Source organism: Grus americana, chromosome 7 (assembly GCF_028858705.1).
Source record: "Grus americana isolate bGruAme1 chromosome 7, bGruAme1.mat, whole genome shotgun sequence".
NCBI classification, from domain to species: Eukaryota; Metazoa; Chordata; class Aves; order Gruiformes; family Gruidae; genus Grus; species Grus americana.
Window position 1 is genome coordinate 1,230,774 of NC_072858.1, and position 13,245 is coordinate 1,244,018.

The following is a 13,245-nucleotide window of genomic DNA, read 5'->3' on the forward strand; positions in this document are numbered from 1 at the left end:
AATTAGGTGCCTCAGGAAAAGTCTGTCCTTGGCATGAAGCATCGCTGTCTCTTCACCGACTGATTTGGTGCACGTCGTGTACGGCAGTAGTGCGGTAGGTGGGTGCAGCACCTTCCCCGCGCTCCCACTCGGCATCCAGAACGGTGCTGCGGGGCATCACGTCTGCACTCCTCCTTGCCTGGACACGAGCGGCCCTCGAGGACCAGCACTCACTGCACGTGCTGGGAACAGCAGCTCCGAGACAGAAAATTGTGTCCTGGGGGCAGTTTTGAAGACTTTCTACAAGACACGATATGATGAATGACTGTTTCCAGCCCTCTGCGAAGCTGACCGCGTTTTTTGTTGTTCTCGGTGTTACCCGCGTGTCAGAGCCGTTCCTATTGTTCCCGTTATTTCTCAGGTTGACTGCTGAGTTTGAATAAAGCAGGTTTCAGGACGGGCCTTGCGACTATCAGATAAGCTGTGGGGCTGTTTTGCTGTCTTATGCCTTATCAGTTAATGCAGTATTGCTCCCGTGTCTTTTCTGGAAAACGGATTAAACAATAACAAATGCTTGTTTAGGACTGCAAGAACCGATACGAAAACTCCTCTTCTTCCAACTTCCGTGCAAACCACAGTGTTAAAATGCTGAATGGTCTACAGCAGTGAGGAGAGGACAGTTTTTTATCCCTCCAGGATGAAATGCAACTTGCCTTTGAGAGTAAGTAAACAAGCTGCTGAGGATGTGACAGACTCTTTTGCTGGACTCTGGTATCTTCTGCCTGCCCTGGTAGTGTTATGGAGTGTGCAGGTTGCAGATTTGATTACTGCTCTTCACCTTTTATTGATAAACTAGCTACCAATGGGCACCAAAAAAAAAAAATTGATTCTTTATACTCTAAACCCTACTGTTAGTCTTTCTACAAGGGAGTTCATCTGACTATCCATCAAGTATCTCCTTAGAGTAGTAGGTAGATGTGAGATGGCACCATCTGTTGTTTGTTGTTTTGGAATCCACAGCTTTTTGACTAGCTAGATGTTTTGAGCTTATCATATACATACTGTGCTGAAATTCATGAAACAGTTAATTTCTAAGCAAGTTATTGTGAGTGAATTCATAGATCTGACTTCACTGAGAACCTGGAATGCTCCAAATTTCTTCCTAGCTACCTAAGGTACCTGAAATGCATGGGAGACACATGGTGATGCAGAAGACCAGATCTCCAGGCTTTCAGTGTTGGCTGAAGAATGTAAATCAGGAAAGCATCCTTCTTTTGAAAAGTTAAAAATAAACCACCCCTACTGATTCTCTTCTGGGGTGTACCAGCTACAATCCAACACCTTCTCTTCAAACCTTCAATGCTAAGCGTGTGCCTCAGTATTTTGGAGGACTAAGAAGGTGCAAATCTGATTCTGAGAAGGCTACCTTGCTGCAACATATCTCCTCTGAGATCCACAGGTTCCTTCCAGACAAGCCGTAGGCTCTGAAAGACGGGAGGGAATAAGGAAACCTGTCTCTGCTCGTGGTCAGCAATGCCTACCAGGAGTATCTCCTACAGAAAGACCCTACGGCCCTTCTTGAGCCTGTGGACCAGCACCGGGTCAATGCACTTGCCCCAGCAGTGCTTGTACTTGGGGGAGGTGACCGTACGTGGCTGGGAGGGAGCTCTTCCCTCATACCCACTCCCTGCCATCAGGGAGAAGCTCCCTTCCCTTCACGTAACGCTTGGCCAGCAGCAGCTACTGCGCTTCTAAATTCCACCGGCCGACACGTGGTGCCTGAGGGCAGCACCGCTGCCCCGACCGCGCTACACAAATTCCAGCTGCGCACCGAGGATTCCTCTCTCATGGGGTTTTAGCTGTCCTCACCTATCTGTCGGGATGGAGAGGGGAGATGGGGTGAGCCAGGGATCGCTTGGTCCCAAACTAGCATGGAAACTCTTCGGAGTCTTTCAAAGGCAGGCCCAGTTCAAAGTGAGTTGTGTGTGTTCTCAGGAGTGCTCTGGGACAAAGGGTGGCCAGAGGTAGATGTCTTCATCCCAGGGGGTTTTTATCCTTCTGCCGTTGGGGGGTGGAACTGGGAATAGCTACCAAAGAAAGAGGGTTAAAATTAGACCAGAGATGTGTTCCATCTGACTAGTTAAAAAGCAAACCTTGCCTCAAATGACTGTGCTCTTTACTCTTCAATTCAAAAGGGAAATATTTCCAGCAACTTAGTCTCTTGCATGAGCATACAAAATATGCCCTTTTTTTTTTTTTATATATATATTTTCCTCTTGGTTCGAACGCCTTTCTGTTTCTTTTCTTAGCTGCCTGAATTGATCTTCCTATATGCAAAACCCTGCAGAGCTTTACTCTGGACTATGCATTAGTTGTTCATTTTTTAAAGAAAAAAAAGGCATGTTTGACTTCTGCATCCAAGAGGATTAGAATAAATTTAGGATTTTAGCAAATGGGTTTAGCTGTCCCAGCAGTCCTGGCAGGAGATGTTTGCCTGTCCCCTCCATGCTCCTGCTTTCGGTTGACCATGCAACTGAAGGGCAGCAGCCTCTCATTTGTTTTCCCTTCCTAAATAGCCAGAGTTTGAAATTTTGGTATCAATAACTCCATATTTGTATAAACCCCCCCCTTAAGAATATTGTATAAGAAAACAAATTGATTGAAGTATAATGGAAAAGAAATTCACATTTTGAAGCTTAATTTTCCAATTATTTTTGTGCAATCGCGTCCTTCTCCGACAGCTGCTCAAACTGCCGCTGGGTTAATGCAGCACCCAGCAAGGTGACGATTAGCCATAATCTCCTGGTGGGGCCACCAAGAAACCCAAAGGCTGGCAAGTTTGAAGACAGGAACAAATGGCTAACTTGGAAATGGAAAAGTGTCAATGGCACAGCAGCTCCAGAAATCCCCAGCAGCATTACGAGGACTCGGTCGATTCTGACCAGCACAAGATGTTGATGGCTGCTGGGGCAGGCTGGGGATGGAGGACTGCTGCTCCACTCGTTTCCCCACCCAGAGATGGTTTTCTACCCTCGCCTTTCTGCAAGCTGTAAACCAGCCCCGCTCCCAGGCTGGCGGAGGGCTGTGCTGACCTGCAGGACAGTCCCTGGGGTGACAGGACCATCCGCAAAGCCTCAGCTGCTCTGTCAGGTCTCCAGGCCATGGCCAAGTCCTGCTGCTTGCTCCTCTGCCTCTCATTCTCACACCGGCTCATTTCAGTATCGATAATCTCTTACCCCGGGGCTTGTTAAGCAGGGAGATCCCTTCACTGAGATGTTTCCTGAAGTCCCTCCCCGTGTTTAACCACTCTTCTCTGCTGTTTGACTTTTTGTGTCAAAGGCGTCTGTGTCCTCTGGGTACTCGGCAGTGCTGCTCTGACTGCCCGGCCAGGTTTGCCATGGGTCACCACAGAGCTGGGGAAGGTCTCCTGGGGAGCCAGGTGTCTCCAGGCAGCTCTCATCATCCCCAGAGACTGAAAAAGGGCTCCTAGGAAGGTTGGAGTTACATACCATGCATGTTTTCCTGTAGTGATTTTTATTGCCCTGAAGCGGCTATTAATTTCACTCCTATTTCTGTGATTCCTCTTAATGGGGTTGAAATGGGGCTCATGGAAATCAATGGAATTTAGCAGAAATCAGACTGGAGATTGGGTATTTCACGTTACAGGAATAGAAACGAAAGGTCATTTTACTGCAGGATTTTTCGTTTGATGTGTTTGCTTTGGGAGCTCTGTTCGGTGGAGGACTGATGTGTGCTCTGAGGAGCAGCGCAGTCTGTTCCACCATCCACCACTCACACGTACTGCGCAGCTCCTCCTCGGCACGGGCATTGGCCACCAAATCACACGAGAACCTGACTGGTTTAGGCATCGGGGTTTAATCCCTCTATCCAGGTATAGAGGGACAACTGCCTGGTAGCCACCATTTCCAAAAAGGAGGATTTGTCAAAGCTTCAGATGAGCTGCATAGGAGAATAAAAATAGCATCTGTGATTCTGCTAGCTAGAATAAAAGCCGTAGGAACAATCAATCCTCATGCCACAGACTATACGCTGATCGCTAGCTGGACTCAAGCTCATTTCCCTTCATAGTATGGTATCGCACAATTAGGTGCACAGAGGGTTTATTTGATACATTTCTGAAATATCTGCTATTTACCGCTGCTGGAAACAAATGACTAATGCAGCAGATAAGGATTAACCCAAGGGACAGACCATTAGTCTATGTTGTTATGAGAAAACTCAACAGAATAATCACCTCGCCAGGTCATTTGTTTGGCCAGATATTTTGACAGCTCTGCTTGGGAAGAAATAAGAGCTCCTAAGATGGGGTTCTTGATTGCTGCACTGCGGTGAAGGAGTGAATCAGGTGGGTTAGTACCTCAAAAAAAAAAAAAAAAATCTGCTTGTGTTCACGCTTGCTTTCTCAGACAGCCCAAGATGGCCAAAGATGGCTGAGGAGATTCCCTCTTCTCGCTCCAGCCCCTCCACACGGTATGAGATGAGCAGTTTAACCTGAGAGGCAGACGCTGGCAGAGATAGCTACAAACCTCATTCCCTGGGACTCTGAGCTTAGACAGCGCACACAAGTGGGGAGGAATTTATTTATCAGGAATTTGCTGAAGCATGTAATTCTGCTGAGATTGTGGTCAGTGCTATCATCTACGGGCAACTTCAGCATGTTCAAATGTATGTGGCTACTGATATACCTGTATACAGGGGGTTCTACATAGAACCATAGAATCACTTGGGTTGGAAAAGCCCTTTAAGATCCCCAGGTCCAACCGTCACCCCAGCACTGCCCAGCCCCCCACTCACCCCTGTCCCCAAGCACCACATCTACACGGCTGTTAAATCCCCCCAGGGACGGGGACTCCACCACTGCCCTGGGCAGCCTGTTCCAGGGACTGACAGCCCTTTGGGGGAAGACATTTTCCCTCATCTCCAGTCTAAACCTCCCCTGGCACAACCTGAGGCCGTTTCCTCTCGTCCTATGGCTTGTTCCTTGGGAGAAGAGACCGACCCCCACCTGGCTACACCCTCCTGTCAGGGAGCTGTAGAGAGCCACCAGGTCTGTCCTCAGCCTCCTCTTCTCCAGGCTCAACACCCCCAGGTCCCTCAGCCGCTCCCATCAGACTTGTGCTCCAGACCCTGCACCACTTGGTTGTCCTCCTCTGGACACGCTCCAGCACCTCAACGTCCTTCTGGTAGTGAGGGGCCCAACACTGAACACACCAGTGCCCAGTACAGGGGGATGGTCACTGCCCTGGTCCTGCTGGCCACACCATTTCTGATACAAGCCAGGATGCTGTTGGCCTTCTTGGCCACCTGGGCACACTGCTGGCTCATATCTGGCCCGTATCAACCAGCACCCCCAGGTCCTTTTCTGCGGGGCAGCTTTCCAGCCGCTCTGCCCCCAGCCCGTAGCACTGCCTGGGGTTGGTGTGACCCAAGGGCAGGCCCCGTCACTGAGCCTTGTTGAACCTCATACATCCCATGTCAGCCCATGGATCCAGCCTGTCCAAAGATAATGCCTTCTGCATCATGGTACAGGATAAATTCTGTTCATGTGTGTCATACCAAATTGAATTTATCCCTACAGATGGCTACTGTGCTACAATGGAGAGTTGCATCACCTATTCTGTAAAATAGTTTGGTCATCACCTGATATTGTCTCAGCATGAAGAAAAGTGCTTAATAATGTCCTCAGTCTGTAACTTAGATATTAATGGAAGAGATCCCTTTTTGGTTGTTTAGACCCATTTTTCAGACTTAAAAATGAGGATGATGTGTGTAAAACTTTTATACCAGTGCTACATTGGCTTTTTAGCTACCTAAAGCACATTTTGTGGCTTTTGAGGGCTAACGTGTCTACCAGATGTGAGTGATTAATTGTCTCAGGTCCCTTTTTTCCCCAAAAGCACTTCCAAGTTGAAGTTGCAATTGTTGAAAAAAGTTATGCCTCAAACACCTCTCTTCTTCCACCATGGCCTTTTTATTAACTCTCCCTTTTGTCATGAAAAGTGGAAAATACCTCCCCCTCCACTGACACGTGAGGTTTTCCCAGTTTGGCTATACCCCCGAGGCTGGTACGGGATGTGCTGCGCTGGCCTCACGGCAGGGAGCTGTGCCTGGGTCGCTTCCTTGCCCGCTCCCCGACCTGCGCTGGAGGAGGAACCTCCAGCCCTTCTGTGTCCCTTTCGCACCCTTAGAAAAATCTTCCAAGGCCCAAACTAGATCTTTTTTGCTACAACTTAGGACTGGTACTTCTTGTTCTATCCACCAGGAGCATGAAAAACAGATGAATCCCCCCTTCTTGTCAGCAGCCCTTGTGCATATTTATTACCACGTCCCTGCTCCCCCCTCTCCTTTCCATTCTATAGCCCCAGTGGACCACAGGGATCTCCAGCCCACCGGCATCTCCAGCCCACCAGCATCACTGCCACGAATTTCACGCAGCACTGAGCACTGGGGAGAGACTCCTCGAGTGATTAACGCTGTAGCTGGGGTGACTGGAAGGGACTGTTGCTGAAATCACACGTGGGTTACTGTACCATCCTCTCGGCGATGTACGCCATTTCAAGCACACCAGGTTTTAAGGTGACCATAAATGCCGCCTTGGTTCACAGGAATGTGTAACGAGCTCATCAGCAGCACGAGCATCCCAGCATGATTGCCACGGGTGCTGGGAATAAGCTCTGCGAGGAACTGGGGAACTACCCAGCCCTGTGTTACTTCTCACTCGAACACAAGGACATCCCTCCAGCCTTTCCTTCACGGAGAGTGCAAGGGCTGGGCAGGAGGAAGATGTGTGTTCAGGGCAGCCCCCACCAGAGCAAAGCAACCTACTGCAAGTTGTGGAGACGAAAGCAGCAGTAGGTGGTAAGCAGCACTAGGGACACCGCTCTGTGGTGTGGTGTCTTCTCACGCTCTGAAGATGAACATGATGCAGATCCTGTGCATATGAGCATGGGAAGCGAGTCCAGAGTGTGAAAATTTTACCTGAACCTTTTCACTTTGCAAAGTGTGGCTTCAGAGCCGACCAGCGCTGTGCAGGGTGAGCGGAGTCTGTCCTTGCCTCCGGGCACCGCTGCTGGGGGTTCTTCCCAGCAATGGCACTCGCTGCCCGAACGCTCGCTGCTGCCTTGGCTTCATCTCTGCGCTGACGCTGGACTCGGCATCACTGCCACTCTCTGGGCTGGCCGGGAAAAGCAGAGCCCCAGCAGCGAACATCGCCTGTCTCTGGTGGGTGACGCAGCCCCTCTCTCCTGACATCACCCCTGTGTCCTGCCGTCACCCCTCGCTCCCCCGTCACCCCTCGCTCCCCCGTCACCCCTCGCCCCTGCCATCACCCCTCCCCTGCCAGGCTGCAGCGTGGGAGCACTGAGCTTGGACCACGATGAGCCTCGTGCGTGTGGGCTCGTCATCAACCTGCCACACAAATAGATGGGAAACACCCAAACACTTCCCCAGCTGCAGGGAGGAAGGCAATAATAATTTTATTACTATTTTTAAAGTGTAGGAAAAGGAAGCCTAAGGAAAAAAGCAGCTGACGCCGGCGTGTGCCTCCTGCAGCCAGGCTACAGCATGTCTGCCAGATGAGAAACTCCCCTCTGGCCCCGCTGACCCGAGTGAGCTGCGACTTTCTGAGGCTACAGCACGCATACGAACTGTCCCATCTGATGTTAGGAACGTATTTAGTAAGACTGCCCACTGGTAAGAAGTGATAATGATTTTGATCTATTAATCAGCGGTTTTGATGGTCTAAATAACAACGCTGGTTTGTGCTTCAAATAGTTACACGGATGCTGGGTCTCGGCTGGCCTTTGGTGATTTCAGTGGCCTGATGTTGGGCACGGTTTCCGCACAGGGAATAAAGTCCTCTAAGAAACAATCTTTCTCCCAGACCTTAACTTGAGAAGTCTTGCCAGCGACGCGTGCCTTGGGCAACGGCGGCTGTGAGTAGCCCCCACCGACCGGGAGCGGTGTGCAGCCACGGGGGCACGCCGCTGAGTGCCGAGGTGGGGGACACGCACAGCTGCTGAGCTTCCTCAAATTCGCCTTCGACCTTTTTCCTCCCCCAAATAAATCTTCAGCCACTAATAAAATTAAATGGTTTTTTTTTTTGCTGTTATTTTCAGTATTTTATAGAGGAACTATTGCATTTAAAACAGACTACTCAGGGACCACTGCATTTCATTGGAAACAACCTGATTTTTTTTTTTTGTTTATATTCTTCTTCTCGTTGTTGTCATGTTTCTGTTTCTCTGTTCACTTACAGTGACCAGGAAGTGATTTTTGAGTTTAACAAATAGCCAAGCACTAAAACATTTAGAAGTGATCTTCTCTTTATCTGATTTCTGTCACTTTGCAGATTACTCAAATCTGTATTTCCCAGTATTTCTCTAAGGATAATTGTAAGCCATGTATTTCTCTGGTCTCGTGTTTACCCACAGATCATCATAATTTGATTTCAAAACTTCTTGGGAATTACCTTTACTAAGGTTATTCACTACCACGTGCCACGGGAGATCCAATTCCTCTGCACCCCAAATAAAATTAGAGAGGCTGAGGAGAAAAGATTAATTTCTGAGACGTTTGACCCGTGCGGGTTAGGAAGCCCCTGGCTCGCCTACGGACAGCTGTGCCATCCCGGTGCAGGAAGGTTTCCCTGGCACTCTGACGGGCTGGGACCGCGGTGATTTACAAACTCTGGACGGGCGCAGCGGGGTATTTGCCTTTTCTCACCGTGCAACACGCACCGCGCCGCTGTGATGGAGAGCCGGAGTAGTGCTGCTGGTTTGGCAGGGAAATGTAAGCAACGATTTTAAACCGTAAAGTTGAAGCGTTCGTATTTTCTGTGAACTCAGGCTCAGCCCATTTGCCTGTTATTCATTCCTTTAATTTTTTGCTGGAGAGGCTGGAAGCTGTGATGCCGTCAGCAGCTAGAAGAGGCTTGCTCAGCTCCCCTCTCCTCGGAGCCACGGAAAGCGGGGAGGAGAAGGCAGGAGAAACAAGCCCACAGGTTGCAAGCAAACAAGTTGCTCACTCCGGGGACTGCCTGCCTGCGCTGGGCCAGAGAAGGGAGCTGCTCATTTGCAGGGGTTGGTGCTTGTTTTTCCCCGAATCATTACACCAAGTATGATGACTCACTCCTAACTGCTTGAGGTTACCTGTGACCAAGCCTCAAAGGCTTACTTTTTAATGAGAAGCTACCAAAGGCTTCTTCCACGGCCTGGCAGAAGCAGAGGGCACGCCTGGACGGTGCGTGGTGGTGGTGTCGGGGCAGTGGGACTCCTGCCCCCCTTCTCAGCAGCAGCAGCACCCATAGAGGCCAGCACGGCACCCCGAACGCCTGTCCCCAGCAGCTCCAGCAATGGGGGCCGCAGCAACAGTAACGAGCACGTCTCCTTTGCATGAGCAAATTCGTGTTATGAGGATTTTATTGCTGTTGAAGACAGGAGAAGGGCCTCATTCGAGGGGGTGTCCATGGGTTATTTGCACCCGATGCTGCTGCCAGCTCCCCCGGAGCAGCTTTCTCCGTTCCGCGCCGTACGTGGAGCTTTCTGGGTTCCGCGCACGGCCCGGGGAAGGGGTGGAGGTGGCGGAGGCGCCGTGCCCGCTCAGGACCGCCCCGCAATGCCGCCCGTCTCCTCGACGCCCCGTCCTGCGCTGCTCTCCCCCCACGGCAGGCCCAGAGAGGAGCCCCGATTCCCCCGAGTGCCGGGGAGATGTTTCCCCGCAACAGAGGCGGACCCGAGACGCCAGGCGCTGGCGAACAACCTCAACGCGATACGATCCCCAAAAAACCTTTTTTTCCGCGCCCCCACCGAGGACCACGGCAGAGGCAGCGCTGCGCCGGCGGGGGCCGCCCCCGGGCCTGGCCAGGCCGCTTTATCGGGTGCCCCCCCCCCGCCGGGCGGCCCCAGCGCGGCCCCCGCCCCTCCCTCGCCCCCTTCCCCCCCCCGCGCCGGGCGGAGCCAGCCGGCGGCGCCCCGCTGCGAAGTGGAGTTTCACTCGGCGGCGGTGCCGGTGCGGAGCGTGGGGTGCCCCGGCTCCGCCGCGCCCCGTGCCATGTAGGATGCTGCCGGCTCCCGCAGCCAAGCGGCCGCCGCCCCTGCTCTGGCCCCCCGCCGCCGAGCCCCCGGCGCCCCCCTGGGCCTGGGTGGTCCCGGCCGCCGCAGGGCTCCTCAGGGTCGGCGGCGGCGGCGCCGGGGCTGCTCCCCCCCCGCCTCCGCCGCCGCCGCCGCTGCTGCTGCCGGCGCCGCCGCCGCCCGCGCCCCCCCCCGCCGCCCTGCTGCGGGCCGCCCCGGGCTGGCGCGTCCCCTGCGAGCCGCTCCTGCCGCTGCTCGCCGCCGCCGACCAGCACTCCGCCGCGCTCCTCCACGGGCAGGTACGGGCGGCTCGGACCGGGCGGGGGCGGCGGAGGGGGGGGGTGTGGTAATTCTGCGGGGCATCCGCCGCGGGGGCAGAAGTTTCCCGGCGCCGCTGCCCGGAGCCCATCGCCAGCCCCGGGGACGGAGCCTCCGGCAGCCGCTCGCCCGTAGGGCGGCTCGGTCCGGGCAGCGGCGGGACAGGCGCCCGCGGAGCCGCGGGGGGGTGCGGCGGGCTCTGCCCGGCTCGGCTCGGCTCGGCTCGGCGCGGAGCGCTGCGCTGTGGGCGCGGGTTGCGCGGCCCCGCTCCGCGCTGCTCGGCCGGGCAGGCGCCGCCGGAGGCACGGCGTGTGGCGGGGCTTCCACCGGGCGTGGGGACCGCGGGAAGGAGCGGGGCTGGGAGAGGGTCTGCCCGGTCTCTGCTGCGAGGCTCGTCCCCATCACCCGGTGAGGGCCGGGAGCGGGATGCGTTTTCTGCAGAAGGAGAGCGGAAAGGAAGAAATACAGTCATACGTAACGTCAAGTGTTTTGAATATTGATAAAGGCTAAAGTTTGAGTCACGTCAGTTGGACCAATCTGTCTCGTCAGTGTTTTCCCTGATGAGTATTTCAATTATTAATTGCTGTCGTAAAGCTGCTTGAAATAGAGTTTTTGGGCTGGAGGCTTTGTCCTGTTACAGCAGAGACATCGGAAGCTGTACTCAGAGTTTTGCCTCGTCTTTATATTTTTTGCAAGAAAGAAGTAAAAATGAAACGGAGATGTGAGCCCTGTAGTATCCGCTCGATTTCATGTGAGGATTTCCAGCCTTTTCGAGCACGAGCGTCTCTTGTGGTTTGGGAGCAGAGTGAGTGGGAGGCAGAAAATAGGTAGTGCTGGGTCTAATGAAACAGTAACATCAATTATTCCCCAGTGTGAGACCACTTAAATAAACTGCAGAGGTGGTTTTACTGTGGGAACCCATTTGCCAAACGAATTTAAGTTAAGAGAAAATACGTTTCCGACATTTCCTTTGGTTCTCGTTTGTCTCGAGGCGAATTTTAAAAGCGCTTTCTCGTGATGTTTTTGTTTTGTATGTGAGATTCTGTTTGAGCAGAGAAAAACCAAGCTTCCCTAGCTACTAGCAGCCATCAGCCAAGTACTGGTTTTACTGCCAGGCTACTGATTTATGGCTTTCTAGAGCAGTTTATAACGCCAGTGCCACGTGCCACTCACCAGATATTGCCTAAAAAAGCCCACAAATGGTTGCTGGACTGAAGAGACGTGTTTGAAATTTTCTGTACTCTTTTTTTATATAATTGGGAAATCATGAAAAACATCGGTTTACTCAGGGTAAAATCCTTTTGTTAACTTTTCTTCCTGTTTTGTTGTTTTGTTCCCCCCCCCCCCCCCAGTGGATATTTGGAGCTCATTCTCCAGTCATAGGATTTTCACCTTCTTCGAGCGTGGAATTTGTTCCTGTTTTTCCACCTGTGTACACATCTACGCTTCCACCTCATGCTGGGAAAAACTGGATCGATAAAAGGCTACCGAACTGCAAAGTAAGTCTGATCTTGGTACGCTGAAGTATTTTAAGGCTAAAGTATACAAAGCATCTGAGCTGTGGGTTTTGTGAATTGCGAAGGCGTGCGAAAGGTCAGTAGTTTGTCAGGCAAAACCCCGTGGAGGAGGGATGTTGTAGGGGATGGCTCACGGGGGAGGCTACTTCAGCAGTTACACGTCTTCGCTTTTCTGAAGTTATAAAAAGACTAAAACATCTTTACTATTAATCATTATTACGTTGAGTAGAATGTTTTGATTTTACTATAGGGTGTGATTATGAGAGTTTTCAGTTTTCCCTTTCTTCTTGGTACTTCCACTATTTTTTCCCCCAAAGAGATGCCGTGGTACAGCGCTGGCAGCGGTGATGTCACCGCGAGCGCTGCCCCGTCGCCAGCACCACGGTGTCCCTCGCGGTCCTGCACCCTCGTCCCACCCACAGTTACCTACATCTGTACATCTGCCTACCTGAATAATTAAAGCACGGCTTTGTGCCTTTACCCCATGTCCCTCCCTCGCCCCCATCTCTCCGGTCTGGAAGACGACTGATGTCTCCGAGTTGCGGATGGGCTCGTTCCTGAGTAGCTGTCTCTGAGGCATGACTGCCTTCAGCGATTCTTTTCTTTTTGTGAGGCTGCATCACCCGATGGATGGAGGAGAAATCAATCTATTGTTGCAAGTTTGTCCCTGAATTGAGATACTATCTGCATTGTAATATTGACTTAAAGATGCTTTATTCTCACTTTTATTTCTGAGTTTTGTGTCTCTAGCCTTAACATTCTTTTATTTATTTATGCTGGACAGATATACTTGAACAATGCATTTGCTCTGGATTCGGCGTGGATATATCCTGAGGAATCGCGACTCTTCCAGGGAAATGAGAAGCCTCTGTTAATGACAAACCAAGTAGCAATGGCTATAGCCAGGCCAGCTGCTGCCTCCAGGCCTCTTCCCACGGTGGTGTTGGCACCTCAGCTGATACCAGGTCAGTAGGACATAAATAATTAAGTAGTTCCATTTGGGTTTTTTTGTTTGGTTGGTTTTTAAATGCATCTCCCAGAGATGCATAAGCCATTCTCTAAAGTAAGGGTTTCATTCAGCTGAAAATCTCTTGCTTGATCTGAACCTTGCTGGCAAAGCGCGTTTTGTCCTCTAAATGACTTCTAAAGAAAGAAAAGACCACGTGTAGTTACAGAAGACCGTAACAGATTATTCCATAACTGGCTGTTGACTTTCAGACTGAAGGGGCCAGCCACTCCCAACATACTCGGTTTATTTTCGAACAAGAAATTGCTGACACAATTCCTGTATAATTCTCCTATCGGCTGCTAATTTTAAGAATTCGATGTGGTCTGTGCAG

At 51.7% G+C, this 13,245-nt stretch overlaps 1 protein-coding gene across 3 annotated transcripts in view; it reads left to right on the plus strand.

Moving 5' to 3' along the window:
- The first annotated feature begins 9,992 nt into the window (after positions 1-9,992).
- The window catches only part of TCERG1L (transcription elongation regulator 1 like), a 91,389-nt gene continuing 88,136 nt past the window's right edge, over positions 9,993-13,245 (plus strand). For all 3 annotated transcript variants that reach the window (XM_054832724.1, XM_054832725.1, XM_054832726.1), the window contains exons 1-3: positions 9,993-10,369; positions 11,741-11,887; positions 12,690-12,870. In XM_054832724.1, the coding sequence (XP_054688699.1) occupies positions 10,058-10,369; positions 11,741-11,887; positions 12,690-12,870 (640 nt within the window). In that variant the 5' untranslated portion in view covers positions 9,993-10,057. The remainder of the gene's footprint in view (positions 10,370-11,740; positions 11,888-12,689; positions 12,871-13,245) is intronic.